Source organism: Ambystoma mexicanum, chromosome 2q (assembly GCF_040938575.1).
Source record: "Ambystoma mexicanum isolate Mex_15411 chromosome 2q, UKY_AmexF1_1, whole genome shotgun sequence".
Lineage (NCBI taxonomy): Eukaryota > Metazoa > Chordata > Amphibia > Caudata > Ambystomatidae > Ambystoma > Ambystoma mexicanum.
Genome location: NC_090924.1, coordinates 1,007,444,595 through 1,007,458,153, shown reverse-complemented (window position 1 = coordinate 1,007,458,153; position 13,559 = coordinate 1,007,444,595). Strand labels below are relative to the sequence as shown.

Sequence of the window (13,559 nt, the reverse complement as noted above, 5' to 3'; positions counted from 1 at the left end):
GGAACTGCATGGCTCAAAAGAAGACGCACAATATTTAAGAATAGCAATTGATACAGAAAAAAAACATGCATCTTCTCATTCCTGCCAGTTTTACACAATCATAACATATGTTAAGCCATTCACAGCTTGTGCACTTGGGGGGGGAGGGGGGTGGGGGTGTGGTGGTTACATCCATCCAATGGGTAGGATGCAGTGGGCAAGGTATGCAGGCTAGCATAGGGGGTTCCATGTGCTGGTTTTGGCATTGGAAAAGCATGCACACAGTTTAGTGCCTCTTCCTCTGTTAACATGCATTGGTGACCCTTTCACCTTCAGGTACTTCAGAGTGCAGCTAAATTACACATTCTTCTAAAACTGCACTCTGCCAGGCGTGATTACTCCATCCTCCACCATTCTTCTTACAGATTTTTGCCTTCTGATCTCTGTCACTCCTCTGCCCTCAGCTCTAGGGTCTGCAGTTGTTTCCTGCACTCCCTGCATATGCTGAACATCATTCTCTGCTTGCGTTCTGCCCTTCTCCCCATTCCCGGTTCTCTCGACTGTCACATGTGTGACACTAATCTCAGGGATGACCAGGATGCTCAACTCAGAAGCTTCAACACTGTTCTCTGGTTGTTCTAGAATGGAAGATGACAAGACAGAATGATGGCAGAAACAAAAAAGGGGCATGACACAAATGGAACAGTCACAATACAGACAATGATACAAAATAAAGAATGTCATGAACAAGATTAGAGGTATTCATACCGTATTAGCCAACGGTAGAGCGAACTAGAGCATTAGCTGTATTAGTAAGAAGGGCGTGAACATTGAACAACATCACATGAAAACCTTGCAGAGTGCTGCTGCTGCTGGTACTGAACGCTTGAAGCCCCGCGTGAGAGAAGCCCTCATTGTTTTAGTAGCACAGACTCATTGTAATAGAGACACGCTTACAACATTGTAAGATTTGCAGTGACACAAAAATATTAGCTGGTATAGGAATTCTGTCCCAATATTCCACTGTTTTCCTTTATTCATTCTTTATTGTAAACAGAAAATTCTAACTTAATTGGGTAAAATGTTCTAATAGCGAAAATGCCCCCCTCCATGAGCTACCGTCGGGTGGTAATGACCCCTGTTGCTCTTTCAAGACTGTTGTTTCGCTCAGACCTATTAACCTGGGCCAAGGATCTTACCTCCTGGTAATTGGTCCTCGGATTGGAGCATTATTGCTGAAGTAAAACGTTCTCCTTGCTGAAGGTCGATTAAACCCTAAACTACGCGTTCCATTCTACTTTGCTTCTCAGCACAATGGGAATTTAGATTTAATTTAATGAATAAACAAATGCATTTTTATTTTTTTATTAGGATTTCTTTGATCAATAGGCTATTATGAAAAACAAAGAATAAGGAACAAGTTACTTACCTGTAACTGTTCTCCAGCATGGGTCTGGCATAGATTCACATGCTCATGAATATTCCCCGTCGTCAGGCCGGGAATCCTCGGTAAAGAAAAAAATCAGTATCAGTTTCGTTTCTGATCTGTCTTTCTTAGTAGTAACCAATCCCTGATCTCTGGGTCATACTGCCCCCAGCCAATGACTGCCCTCTACCTAAGCCCCTCCCCTGGCAGCCATCCTCAGATTTGGTAGCACGTAAAGTGGCAGTATGACCAAGTGAAGAGCCGCAGAGGGGAAGGAGGGAGCGTTCGATGTGAATCCATGCCAGACCCATGCTGGAGAACAACAGTTACAGGTAAGTAACTTGTTGCTTCTCCAGCATAGGGTCTGGCATGGATTCACATGCTCATGAATATAAGAATACATAGCAGTATACACATGCACAACCACGGGAGGTGGCAACAGGCTCAACATTAAGCAATACAACAACTCAACATTAAGCATCTCTTACCTCCTCACCAGGCTCACCTTAAGCAAACAGGTTGCGCAGCACTGCTTGTCCGACCCTGGACTCCTCCCTGGAGTCCCGATCGACGCAGTAGAATCTTGTGAAGGTGTGCGTCGACCTCCACGTAACAGCCCTGCAGATGTCCAGCAGGGGCACACCAGACAGGAACGCCGTGGTAGCAGCGATCGCTCTGGTCGAATGGGCTCTGGGACGGCCGGGCAGCAGTCTATTTGCCAACCGGTGACTGTGCATGATGCAGCCGGAGAGCCATCTGGAAATGAAAGCCTTCGAGAGAGCCTTCCCTTGATTCACAGGTCCAAAGTTCACAAACAGCTGTCATGTCTTCCGAAAACTCTTTGTGCGGTCCACGTAGAACTTCAGCGCTCTAGCCACATCCAGCGAGTGCAAAGTCCTCTCGGCCGGAGACGAAGGCGACGGGAAGAAAACTGGCAACACCAAGGGCTTGTTGAGGTGGAAGTCCGACAGCACCTTGGGCATAAAAGGAGGGGTGCGTCCTCAGCATCCTTGTGTCGTGAAAAGTCAAGTATGGGGCCTTGCAAGACAAGGGCCTGGATCTCCACGACAGGAACTTCAATAGGGCTTCCACGACAGGAACTTCAACGGCGCCGAATGCATAGGCTCGAATGGGGCACCCATTAGCCTGGTCAACACCACGTTGAGTTCCCACGCCGGGGCAGGGGCCTTCACCAGCGGGAACTATCGGAATAATCCCTTCATAAATTCCTTCACCAGGCGATGAGACCACAAGGACGCCCGTCCTGTAGTTCTGGTGTATCGGGAAATGGCAGCCAGATGTATCTTGATGGAGGAGTGAGCCAGTCCAGCTTTGGCCAGCGACAGTAGGTACGGCAATACTTGAGGGGCCGTAATCCGCAGAGGGTTAATCTTCTGTGCACGGCACCAGACAGAAAACCTCTTCCACTTCTGTCCATAGCATTTGAGAGTTGAGGACGCCCTGGCTTTTGCTAGAACCTCTCTGCAGTCAGCCGGGATATCGTATCCTCCAAACTCTAGTGCTGCAGGAGCCAAGCCTGCAAGTTCAGCGACTCCGGGTCATGAGGGAGAATGTCGCCTCCTTCTCTGGAGAGAAGATCCGCGTCCGTCGCCAGCTTGATAGGTGGGGACGCTGACAAGTCCAGAAGGTCCGGGAACCAGATCTGTCTCGGCCACGCCGGTGCGACGAGGATCATCCTGCACCTGGACCTCTTGAGCTGGTTGATGAGATGGAGCAGCAACGGCATCGGAGGGAACGCGTACAGGAACAGGCCGTCCCAAGGGAACGAGAAAGCATCGCCCATGCTCCTCGGTTGTGCGAACCTGCTGGCGAACCTCTGGTACTTGGAGTTTGTCGCCGTCGCGAACAGGTCGAACTGGGGGTTTGCCCCACCGGTCAAAAAGCCGATCCACCTGGTCCTGGCGTAGTTCCCACTCGTGGCACGAGCGCAGCTCCCTGCTGAGTGAGTCGGCGATGGTGTTTTTTATTCCTGCCAGGTGGAAGGGAACCAGAAACATCCCCTGGGCGACGGCCCAGTGCCACAGATCCTGGGCCTCCTTGGATAGGGCTGGGGATCTGGTGCCTCCCTGCTTCTGGATTTAGAACATCGTGGTGGTGTTGTCAGTGAAGATCCTCACCACTTTGTCCTTGAGGGACGGAAGGAACGATTTGAGCGCCCAGAACACGGCTCGTAGCTCCAGGATGTTGATGTGAAGAGACCTCTCCTCCGGGAGCCAGAGGCCTCTTTCGTGGAGATCTCCGGTGTGGGCCCCCCATCCCTCCAGGGAGGCATCCGCCGTTACCGTCTCCTGATACGTCAGGGCCTGAAAGTCCATGCCTGCCGCTAGGTGCGCACGGGCACCCCACCATAGAATCGCCCGACGGAACTCCTTGTCGAGCGGGATCCTGTCTTTCGAAGCTGCCCGCCGCTTGAATCCAGCGGGCGTCGAGGAACTCTTGTAGCGGACGCATCCGAAGTCTGCAAAGGGGCACAAGGTAAATGCATGAGGACATCATTCCGAGGAGGGACTTGATGGACCTCACTCTGGCCACATCCGTGGCTAACAGGCGCTGCACCTTGCCCAAAATGGCCTTCGTCCTTTCTTCCGACGGAAATGCCAATCCCTTCACTGTATCGAGCTTCGCTCCCAGAAACAGTGCCACCTGCGACGGGACTAGATGGGATTTGGGGTAGTTGATGGCGAATCCCAGCTCCGTGAGCAGGCGGACAGTCCTCGCTGTGTGTTCAACGGCGAGTTCTCTTTGACCTTGCACGGATTAGCCAGTCATCCAGGTAGGGGTAGACGTGGATCCCTTTGCAGGCGCAGCCGCGCCGCCACAGGTGCGAGGCACTTGGTGAACACCCTGGGTGCCGACTTTAATCCTAACGGCAGGGCTCTGAATTGGTAGTGACGCCCCTGGACTAGAGAATCTGAGGAACTTTGTGTCCTTTTAGAATGGGGATGTGGAAGTAAGCATCCTCCAGGTCCTGTGACGATAGGAAGTCGCCCTCCTCCAGCTGTCACAGCACCTGCTGGAGGATGACCATCCTGAATTTCTGTGCCTTGATGTACTTGTTCAACCGACGCAGGTCCAGGATGGGGCGCCAACCGCCTGTCTTCTTTCTGACGAGGAAATATCTTGAGTATACTCCGGAGCCCCGGAGCCTCTTGGGGACGAGCTTGATGGCACCCTTCTTGAGCCTCGCCCTTACCTCCAACAGCAGTTGAGGGACGGGATTCTCCTTCCTGGCCACTGGAGGAATGCAAGGACACTTCTTTTGAAATTCCAGCGAGTGTCCGTGGGCCAGTGTGTCCAGCACCCAACGGTCGGTGGAGATGGACTCCCACACGCTGACGAACTTCGTCAGCCGGCCTCCCACCGTGGTGCTTCGGTGGGGGCCCGACGCTATGGCCGGTTCAGTCCTGCTTGGAAGAGGCCTTGCCGCCTTGGCCTCCTTGCCGACGTCCTGACGAAAGTCCGTCGCCTTGAGCCATCCTCTTCGTCGGAGGCAAACCCTGTTGCCCAGTAGGCGAAATCCGGTATGGCAATGTCCGTTGCCACCGTTATGGCGTGATCCGACGCCACCTCACCTTCCTGCAGAATATGTAGGGCCTCCGCCCTCTTGTCGTCCGGTAGGAAGTCTAGCAGAGGAGCTATCTTGAACCAAAGCTCCCTGTCGTAACGGGCCACAATCGCTAAGGCATTGGCCGCCTTAATAGTCGTTGCCGCCGACGAGATGACTCATCGTCCCATGGAGTCCAACTTCTTGCCCTCGCTGTCCGGCGGGGAAGTTGAAGTTGAAGCCGCCGCACCCGCTGCTTTCTTCTTGTTTGCTGTTGAGCCGACAAAGTCCGGCGTGGGCTGGGCCCTGAGGCACAAGGGGGCAGCATTGGGGACCCGGTACTTCTTCTCGTACCTGTCCCTCTTGGCGGGTGTCGTGGAAGGGTTTTTGAGGATAGCCAGCCCCTCGTCCCAGATGTCGTCAAGCAACGGCACAGCGAGGACCGTCTTTCTCTTGGCCTTTCGTCATTGGTAAAGAAAACCCTCCTTTTTCTGTTCCTCACGGCAGAGCTGGAAGAGCACGGATGCCCTAGCTATCATGGCGTGAAAAGAGCCAATTTCGTCGGGCGGAGAGGCCCGAGGGGGGGGGTGATGACAGGATGTCCGTTGTGTCATCACCACCGTCGTCGTCCGTCCCCGTCGCTGTACCCGTCGCCCTCTTTTTCCACCGGGGTCTTCACGGGGGTCTTAACGACAGTCTGGAAAGAGGATTCCCTCCGCGGTGGCAGGGAAACTCTGGGCCCGAGGCCGCCTCCACTGGCGTAGTCTCTGCCGGCTTTGCCAGGGCCACTGCGACAACCTCGATAGAGGCCTTTGCCGGGTGGATCAAGGCCCTCACCACCTTAGGTGCGTCCAGGGCCTTTGCTTTGGGGGGAGGGTCGTCGCCTCGCTCCCCCTCGGCTCCCTTCGAGATCGACTGGGGCCTCTCCAGAAGCTTACCCGGGTTCTCGGACTTCCTCTTCCCATAACCAGAGCGCTGGCTCGTGGTTGATCGTGCTGGGGAAGTTGCGCCCTGCCTGGCAGCCGAGGAGCCCGACCTTTCTGCGCTCCCGGTGCCCACGGACTCACAGTGCTTGGCCTTCTGTTGGGCCCCCGTCGCCGGGGCGCCCTCACAGGACTTAGAAGACCGCTCAGACTTTTTCTTCGCCTTCTCACCTGCTGTGCCCTTCTCCAGCCAGGCAGCGAGGCGGGAACGACGATCTTGCTTGGTCCGTTCCGACAGGTTCTTGCAGAACGCACAGTCCTTCTCCACGTGCGTCTTGTCCTCATGAAGGCAGTAGAGACATCTCGAATGCTCGTCCTCCTTGAAAACATTTTGCAATCCGCATCCTGGGCAGCTCCTCACCAGCTTGGATCCGGGCGTCGAGCTTCCCTTGTCCTGGGCCATGTCCGTTGAGGTAGGCCACAGATCTTCTGGAATCCTCCAAGAAGCGTAACTCGATGAAAACTTCCCCCTTGAGGGGTGTAGAAGAATTCCGAAACTGGTTCCCGTTATCGGAAGTAGAAACGGTGGAGCTTGAGGCTCGATTAACCGAAAAAATAAGAAAAATCTCCTGAAAGAAGCGCGAAAACACAGTAAAAGCTTGAGAGCTAAAACACGAGGACTCCCAACACTTGAACGTGCAGTAAAAATCTGAGGATGGCTGCCAGGGGAGGGGCTTATGTAGAGGGCAGTCATTGGCTGGGGGCAGTATGACCCAGAGATCAGTGATTGGTTACTACTAAGAAAGATAGATCAGAAACGAAACTGATACTGATACTGATTTTTTCTTTACTGAGGATTCCCGGCCTGACGACGGGGAATATTCATGAGCATGTGAATCCATGCCAGACCCCATGCTGGAGAACGAATGTGCTTCTCACAAACCCCATAGCATTTCCCAAAGTGTATAGTATAGGACCCTGCTCCCCCTCCGCCCCCTCTAGCCTACTTCTTCAGAAGTCTGTCCTGATGCATTCTGGATTCACCATCACCATCCTGTGGCCAATGCTGGATTTGACTTTTATGGACTTCATTGATTCACAGTGAGTCACCCTTTCTCATGGTGGCCCTGAATCATGCTGTTCCCATCTTCATCTTGTAGCCAGGCTTGCAACATTATGTGTTACAACTGACTTCTGCAATTGTATTCACTCTCCCCACTTGCTTGTCCACTCTTTTACTGCTTACTCTCTTGTTCTCTCCTCCTCTCCCTTTCTCCCTTTTCCTATCTCCTCCCCTCCTCCCCTTACTTTCTTCTATGCACTTACTCTATCAGAATTGCCCTGGACCTAGTATGATAGCAACCTCGCCTGTCTCCTCCCCATCCCCTTACTTGTTCCCCTCCCCACACCCCTCTAGCACTATCTGAAATGTCATCAAGCCTAGTATGATAGTCGCTTGTTTTGTTCCTCACCTCCCTTTCTGCACCCCTCTCCCTCGCCTTTTGTTTTCTCTGGCTCTACCAGAAATGTTGTCGGGCCTTGTACAGTAGTCACCTGTCTGGTTCCATTTCCTTCTCACTCTCCTCCTCCCTTCCTTATTTATGCCTTAGCTCTTGCACTATCTGAAATGTCGTCATGCAGAGTACGATAGTTAATGTCACATCCTTACTGTTCATGGCCTGTAAGAATGTCATTGTATTTTCCTTGGTTCCCTCCCTTGCCTTGAAGTGCTTCGAAATACATTGTGTATAGGCGCTATATAAATAAACTATCATATCATAGTATTCATCAAAAGGGACATCTAAGCCTTATTGGTATTATCTTTTTCCATTATATTTCTAGGGGGCTCATCTGCATCCCAGTCCCTATCATGCCCAGCTGGAAAATCTGAAACAATGATGGTCAGTCATGTGGAGGAAAACCATGATTTTAAACAAGTAATCCAGATTCACATCATAGATGTACTTGGCATATTTCAGTTTAAATGTAGCCAAACCAGACACAAAAAGTTTGACAATAGCAGCTGTTTGGTTTTGGCGCTTTGGTGGCGTAAACTACCTAATCGCTAAACCATTGGTACTGTAAATGTAAAAAAAAGGAGAATGGGGAGTTCGGGAGCAGTGTATTTTTTTTTTATTTATTGCATTTATTATACGCCCAAACCCGTGGGTGTCACGGTATAGTTACAGACATCTTGAGATAAATGGATACAGTTACAACATTTACACGCATGGAAGCAGTGGTACAGTTAAAACAGTAATTTTACAACTGACAGCCGTGTGTTCACGTTCTATCAGTAAGATAACGGGACATGTGAGGAAGCCTAAAATGTATAAAATGGCCACGTTTTTAGGGACTTCTTGAAGCATTGGTGGGATGGCTCATTTCTAGTGAGCAATGGGAGAGTGTTCCACAGTTTTGGAGCCATTACTGGAAAGCTGCTTCCCCCGGCCCTGGTGCATTTGTAGCATGGGACAGAGAGGCATGCATGTTTATTTGGAATAAGTACTCTTACTGACTTGTTTAGGGAGATGGTGTTGTTGAGGTACAAAGGTGCTTTCTTAGCGAAACATTTGTGAGCGATAGAGTGATTTGAAAATGATTCTGGCTTTTATGGGTAGCCAGTGGGCTTCCCTCCTGGTGGTGGAGAAGTTGTCTGATTTTTTTAGTCCGAGGGCTGCTCGCAGTGCTTTATTTTGCAGCAATTGCAGTTTGGCCACGTTGGTGTTCGAGGTGCCTAACAGTAGAACATTACAGTAATCTAACTTCGATACAATGAGGGCCCGGGCCAGGCTAGTGCAATTATCATGTGTAAGAAATTGGCGGCTTAATGCGATCAGTTTGGCTGTGTAAGAGGTAGCGGAGGATACTGGAATGGGGGTTCCGTCGAAATTGATTGCTGAGTAATCAGCGTGGAGGGCATTGATTGTAGCTGAGGAGCCTACGATAAGTATCTCCGTCTTCTCATCATTGAGGCAGAGACTGTTGATCGCCATCCAGTTTTGGATTATTGCGTAGATTTTGTTAATCAAAGTTCTCTCCTGGTCATGGGAACCAGTGATGGGGGATGAGAATCTGGGTGTCATCAGCGAAATTCGTGTAAATGACACCCATGGCATCCAGTACAACAAATAATAGCTTAGTGTACGTTTTATATAGAGTAGGCAATAGGCAGGATCTGTGTGGGACTCCTAGTGGTACCGGGATGGGATCTGCAGCCTCCTTGCCGATGGAGACACGGGATGTTCGATCAGCAAGGAAGGATTTGACCCAAGAGGTGGCTTCTTGCGAGAATTGGAAATCCTTAGCTAGTGTAGCACATAGTTTGTCATGTTCGACTAGGTTGAATGCCGCAGACAAATTTAATAGCAAAACAAAGCTTAAGTTGCCGGCGTCTCTTATGGAATCCATCTGGATTTTAAGATTCAGAAGTGCTGCTTTGGTGCTGTGATTTGGATGAAAACCGGATTGTCGCGCTCCTAAGAGTTGGGTTTGTTCAAGGCAACATTGAATTGGAGAATAGGCTATTTTATCAATTATTTTAAGCAAAAAGGGGACAGTCGTTATGGGACGATAAGTTAGAGGGGACTGTCGCATCCAAGGATTTATTTTTTTTATTTTTTTTAAGGAGTGGGGTAACCCAGGCTTCCTTAATACTAGTAGGGACGGTGCTGGTGCTGAAGGAGGCATTAATACATTTAGTAATGATGGGTGTGAGCGCAGAGTTTGACAAAATGTGCTGCAAAGCGGTCTCCTTTACAGTTAAAGGGTTTTAATTTTGAAATGGTGTCTAGCACTTGGGCTTGGCTTACTGGGGAGAAATTGAATTGGGTATTGGTATTGTTGCTGATTCTGTCAATGGTAGGTGGCGGTATGTTTTTGTTAGCCAATAGTTTTCTTTTGGTGGTGATTTTAGCTTGAAGCACTTGGATTTTAGAGGCTGGAGCGTTCTGTATGGTTGTACACCATGCTTTACTCAAGTTGATTTGTGTGGGGGGTGGGATAGGATTTTCCAGCTCTCCAAGTATTGTGAAGAGCTCTTTGGAATTTGAAACAGCCTTGCTGAAGCGTGTATTCAGGGCATTAGCTTTATGCGCTATAATGGCTGCTTTATATATTTGGTTTGCTTTTAACAGTGCATTGGCGGTGTCCGTGGTGTGTTTTTTTGTTATGGCTATGTTCCAAGGACCTTTTGTTGCACCCGAGTACTACAAGTTCATCATTGAACCAAAAGTTTCAGCGTTTGTCTGGGCGTCTTGTTTTGCTTTTAAGTGGGGCTAGAGAGTCAATGGCAGTTGTAAGGCATTTGTGGTAAATGTCTGCTAGACCGCTGGGATTGTCGATCGGGAGGATATTCACGGAGAGGGTTTCCCTCCAGGATGGGGCTGAGGCGGTCTGCTGTCCATTTACAGATATTTCTTGTCTCAACCGTGTCCATTTTAATAGGCGAGAGGTGGGGTTTCTCACGACTGGAGAGAATGAAGCTAATAAGATAATGGTCTGTCCAGTCAATTCGTACAATGGAGCCTATTACAACATCAGTATTTAGTGTGAGTATCCAGTCTAATACTCTGCCCTTATTGTGCTATGGGCGTTGACTATCTGAGAGAAGTTCATATCTGTGAATGAGGCGTAGAAGGCATTGGCTTTGTAGTCTAGTTTGTCGTTGAAACCTAAGTTCATATCGCCAAGGATTATGAACTTGATGTTGGGTTTGAGGTGAGGGGTGAGGAGAAGTGGGATGTCTAATTCAGAGTGAGAGGTATTATTGGGTGCTCTGTAGATGACCAAGATATTGATAGTGGTTTTCAGATTTGTGGTAAATTTAATAAGGAGAAGTTTGTGTCCTTCTATTAAGTCAAGTGGGCAAGATCTAAATTGCAGGTTGGATTTGGCGATTATGGCCGCTCCTCCTCCCAGTGCATTTAGTCTGTCGGTCCTAGTGATGTTGAATCCTGGTGGGATGGCTGGGGCTAGTAGGGAGCCTAAGGCTTGGTGCAGCCAAGTTTCAGTTACAACTAGTAGATCCAACTGTTGGTCTAGGATAAGGTCATAGGTCAGGATTGCATGAGCTCCCAGAGATCGTGCATTTAGCAGAGCGCCTTTGAAATTATGAAGTGGCACTGGAATGGGGTCGGGGGGGACTGTGGACTGGGACAAAGGGGTCATGGACAGAGTATCTCTTTCAGGTGCAGCATTATGGTGTACTGTTCATTTGTTAGGATGGGGTATGGGCTTAGCCTGAGATATTTCTCCATTAGAGAAAGCTGGGTGTGCAATGTTTTAGCATTTGTGGTGGCAGGAGGCTTTTGGGATAGGACTCAAGGTGTTGTAATGGGAGGTGCATGCTCGTAGTCGGTTTAGCCTGGCTGTACCCCAAATGGGGCACACAGCAATGAGGGACAAGGCTGGCGGAAGTCTGGGATTGAGTTTTGTGTATAGGTCATCGGAATGGTTGGGAGTGGTGCGACAGATCGAGTTGGGCGAAGTCGTAATGGGGGCGTCTGTAGTCATCACAGATTTGTTGCTTCTATTGCTGCCCTGAATGCTCCTCTGTGCTAAGGTGATTTGAAATGGGAGGGTCTTGGCAGCAATGGAGTGGGGCAGGGGGGAGGGGTGGTGACGGAGAAAACCCCGTCTAGCGAGGTCCATTAGCCATTGCTATGAAGGCTCCTTGTGAGCATGGTAGGGCATCTTCTATAAGTCGTAAAGGGCTCATATTGGCAGGGATATAGGTGGGTCTATCACTAGATGTACGGTGAAGATAGTGGTATATGGTGCACTACTGTTGGTGGCACTTTGAGGGGGCCCGATACATATTCAAACACAATCTTTGTAATGGGAACAGCGTTTGTAAGACACAGCGGCACGAGACAGGTAATGCAGAATAGTCTTGGTGCAAAGTAAAAACATCTAGGTGCAATAACTAGGCAATATTCAAAGGCTATAATGATACAGGGTAGTGTGTTTCAGTAAAGGCATACAATGTGAAGACTGGCCGGGTAAGTACATTCAGAATTGATGCAATGGAGAACTATTTCTCGGAATAATGGATTGCCCAACGAATATTTGCCGTTATTGTGAGTATTGTAATTAGGCATTCGCAGCAGGTACTAGTTAACATTTAGTAGCAGCATTGGTGCACAGGCAGCATCTTAGCAGATTGCTGTGAAAACCGAAGGTCGGTGCGGGGTAGTCAATGTGCAAGTATACATTAAGCAAGTAGCTGTTAGCATTTGTAATGGCAACAGTAAACCTTAACAATATACGGGGTAAAGGTAATTAACATACACGATGGCATGGCATCTTGCTGATGCTCGAGTATGAAATGGCCGAAGCACCCGTCTGGCCTTGACCCTCCCGCTCACGTCTGCTGGCTTGCTGCTGTTGCCAGGGAGCTGCGCGAGCTACCGAAGTAGGAGCAAGATGACTGCACTTAACTAGATGCAGATTTGCATTTGTATGCACCAAATGTTTTTTGTCAGATGAACTCCTGTGGGACTATGTTTAAAGTCCACGTGGAGTGATCTCGGTTTGATCTGATTTGCCTAGACCTCACTTTTGGTCACACAGTGGAGGAGCAGGCTGATGGGAGTTGAGACAGCCGACACCACGGCAAGGATCCATGAGCTGCAACACACCCGCGATCAGCAGGTATGTATGAGTGATAGGGTCAGGCATGCTAAGTGCCAACCCTCGCCGGCCCACTCCATAAGGGCCAGCTGGCAGTTACTCCGTTCAGGTGGATTTTGGCACCACAACGGCCTGCTTCTACAAGGGAGGGCTTTGTGTTCGTTGGGAGGCTTTCTGTTTGTTAAGCCTCACAACAATGGTTTGCGTGGGCAGTTTTATGCCAAGAAGGGCTGCTCACATAAGAGAGGGTCCTTCGATGAGTGTGGGGCTTTGTATTCTTTTCTGCAGACTGATGTGGCCGCTAACATTAGGTTTTCTGTGATAGGAGAGGAGTGAGCAGGTATCATCCCCTGGGTATTCCGTGGGGGCCAGGTCCATTAGAAGACCAGCATTTACGGGTATCATTGGGTGTAATGTGGAGTGCTAAGGGCGGCCGAGATGGTCTAGGTGGTCGAGATGTGTGGGTGTCTGAGATGATCTGGGTGCTGCAAGAGCTGGAAGGTACGAGTGAGGAGAGGAGGTTGGGCATGTTAATGTGCTCGACCTCGTTTCTTATGTCCAAGGGGTTGGTGTCTTCCTCACAAGGGCCGCCAGATAGTGGCTGTTTTTGTATTGCGTTTCTCGTGCCTAGTAGTTTGCTTGGATATTTTCACGCTGAGTGAGGGGCTGCAGCAGTGCCTCCAGAGCTTGTATGTGAATGACTTATAAAAAAGTGCCACGAAAGCTTGCAGGCCAACATATTGGTGAAATACGGGCCATAGCGGAGCGCTTTCTGTGTAATTTTGTGGCGACAGGTTTGGTGCGGATAACACTATTGCTGGAAAGCCTCTTTTTAGCAGGAAATAAGGTGACGCTAGAGTTCAGCCTGGATGCGATGGCAGTTTAGATAAGGCTTGACAGATAAGAGTCCTGATTACATGCAGGTTGGAGAGAGGTGCTTTCATGGAAGATCTATGAAGACAACCATGTTTGTAGAATGCTGACCCCAAAGTGACATCTTCATTAGCCGCAACAGCCCAAACTAGGCTCCTCG

The 13,559-nt window shown here is 49.7% G+C and overlaps 1 protein-coding gene across 5 annotated transcripts in view; it reads right to left on the bottom strand.

The window, feature by feature from the left end:
- Window positions 1–13,559, bottom strand: part of HYCC1 (hyccin PI4KA lipid kinase complex subunit 1) — a 711,655-nt gene that overhangs the window by 25,188 nt on the left and 672,908 nt on the right. Inside the window, exon 11 of one of the 5 annotated variants that reach the window (XM_069648332.1) lies at window positions 310–617. The exons of 3 other annotated variants lie outside the window; for them this stretch is intronic. In XM_069648332.1, coding sequence (XP_069504433.1) covers window positions 349–617 — 269 coding nt within the window. In that variant the 3' untranslated portion in view covers window positions 310–348. The remainder of the gene's footprint in view (window positions 1–309; window positions 618–13,559) is intronic. One more of the 5 variants, XM_069648333.1, reaches the window with a different exon arrangement.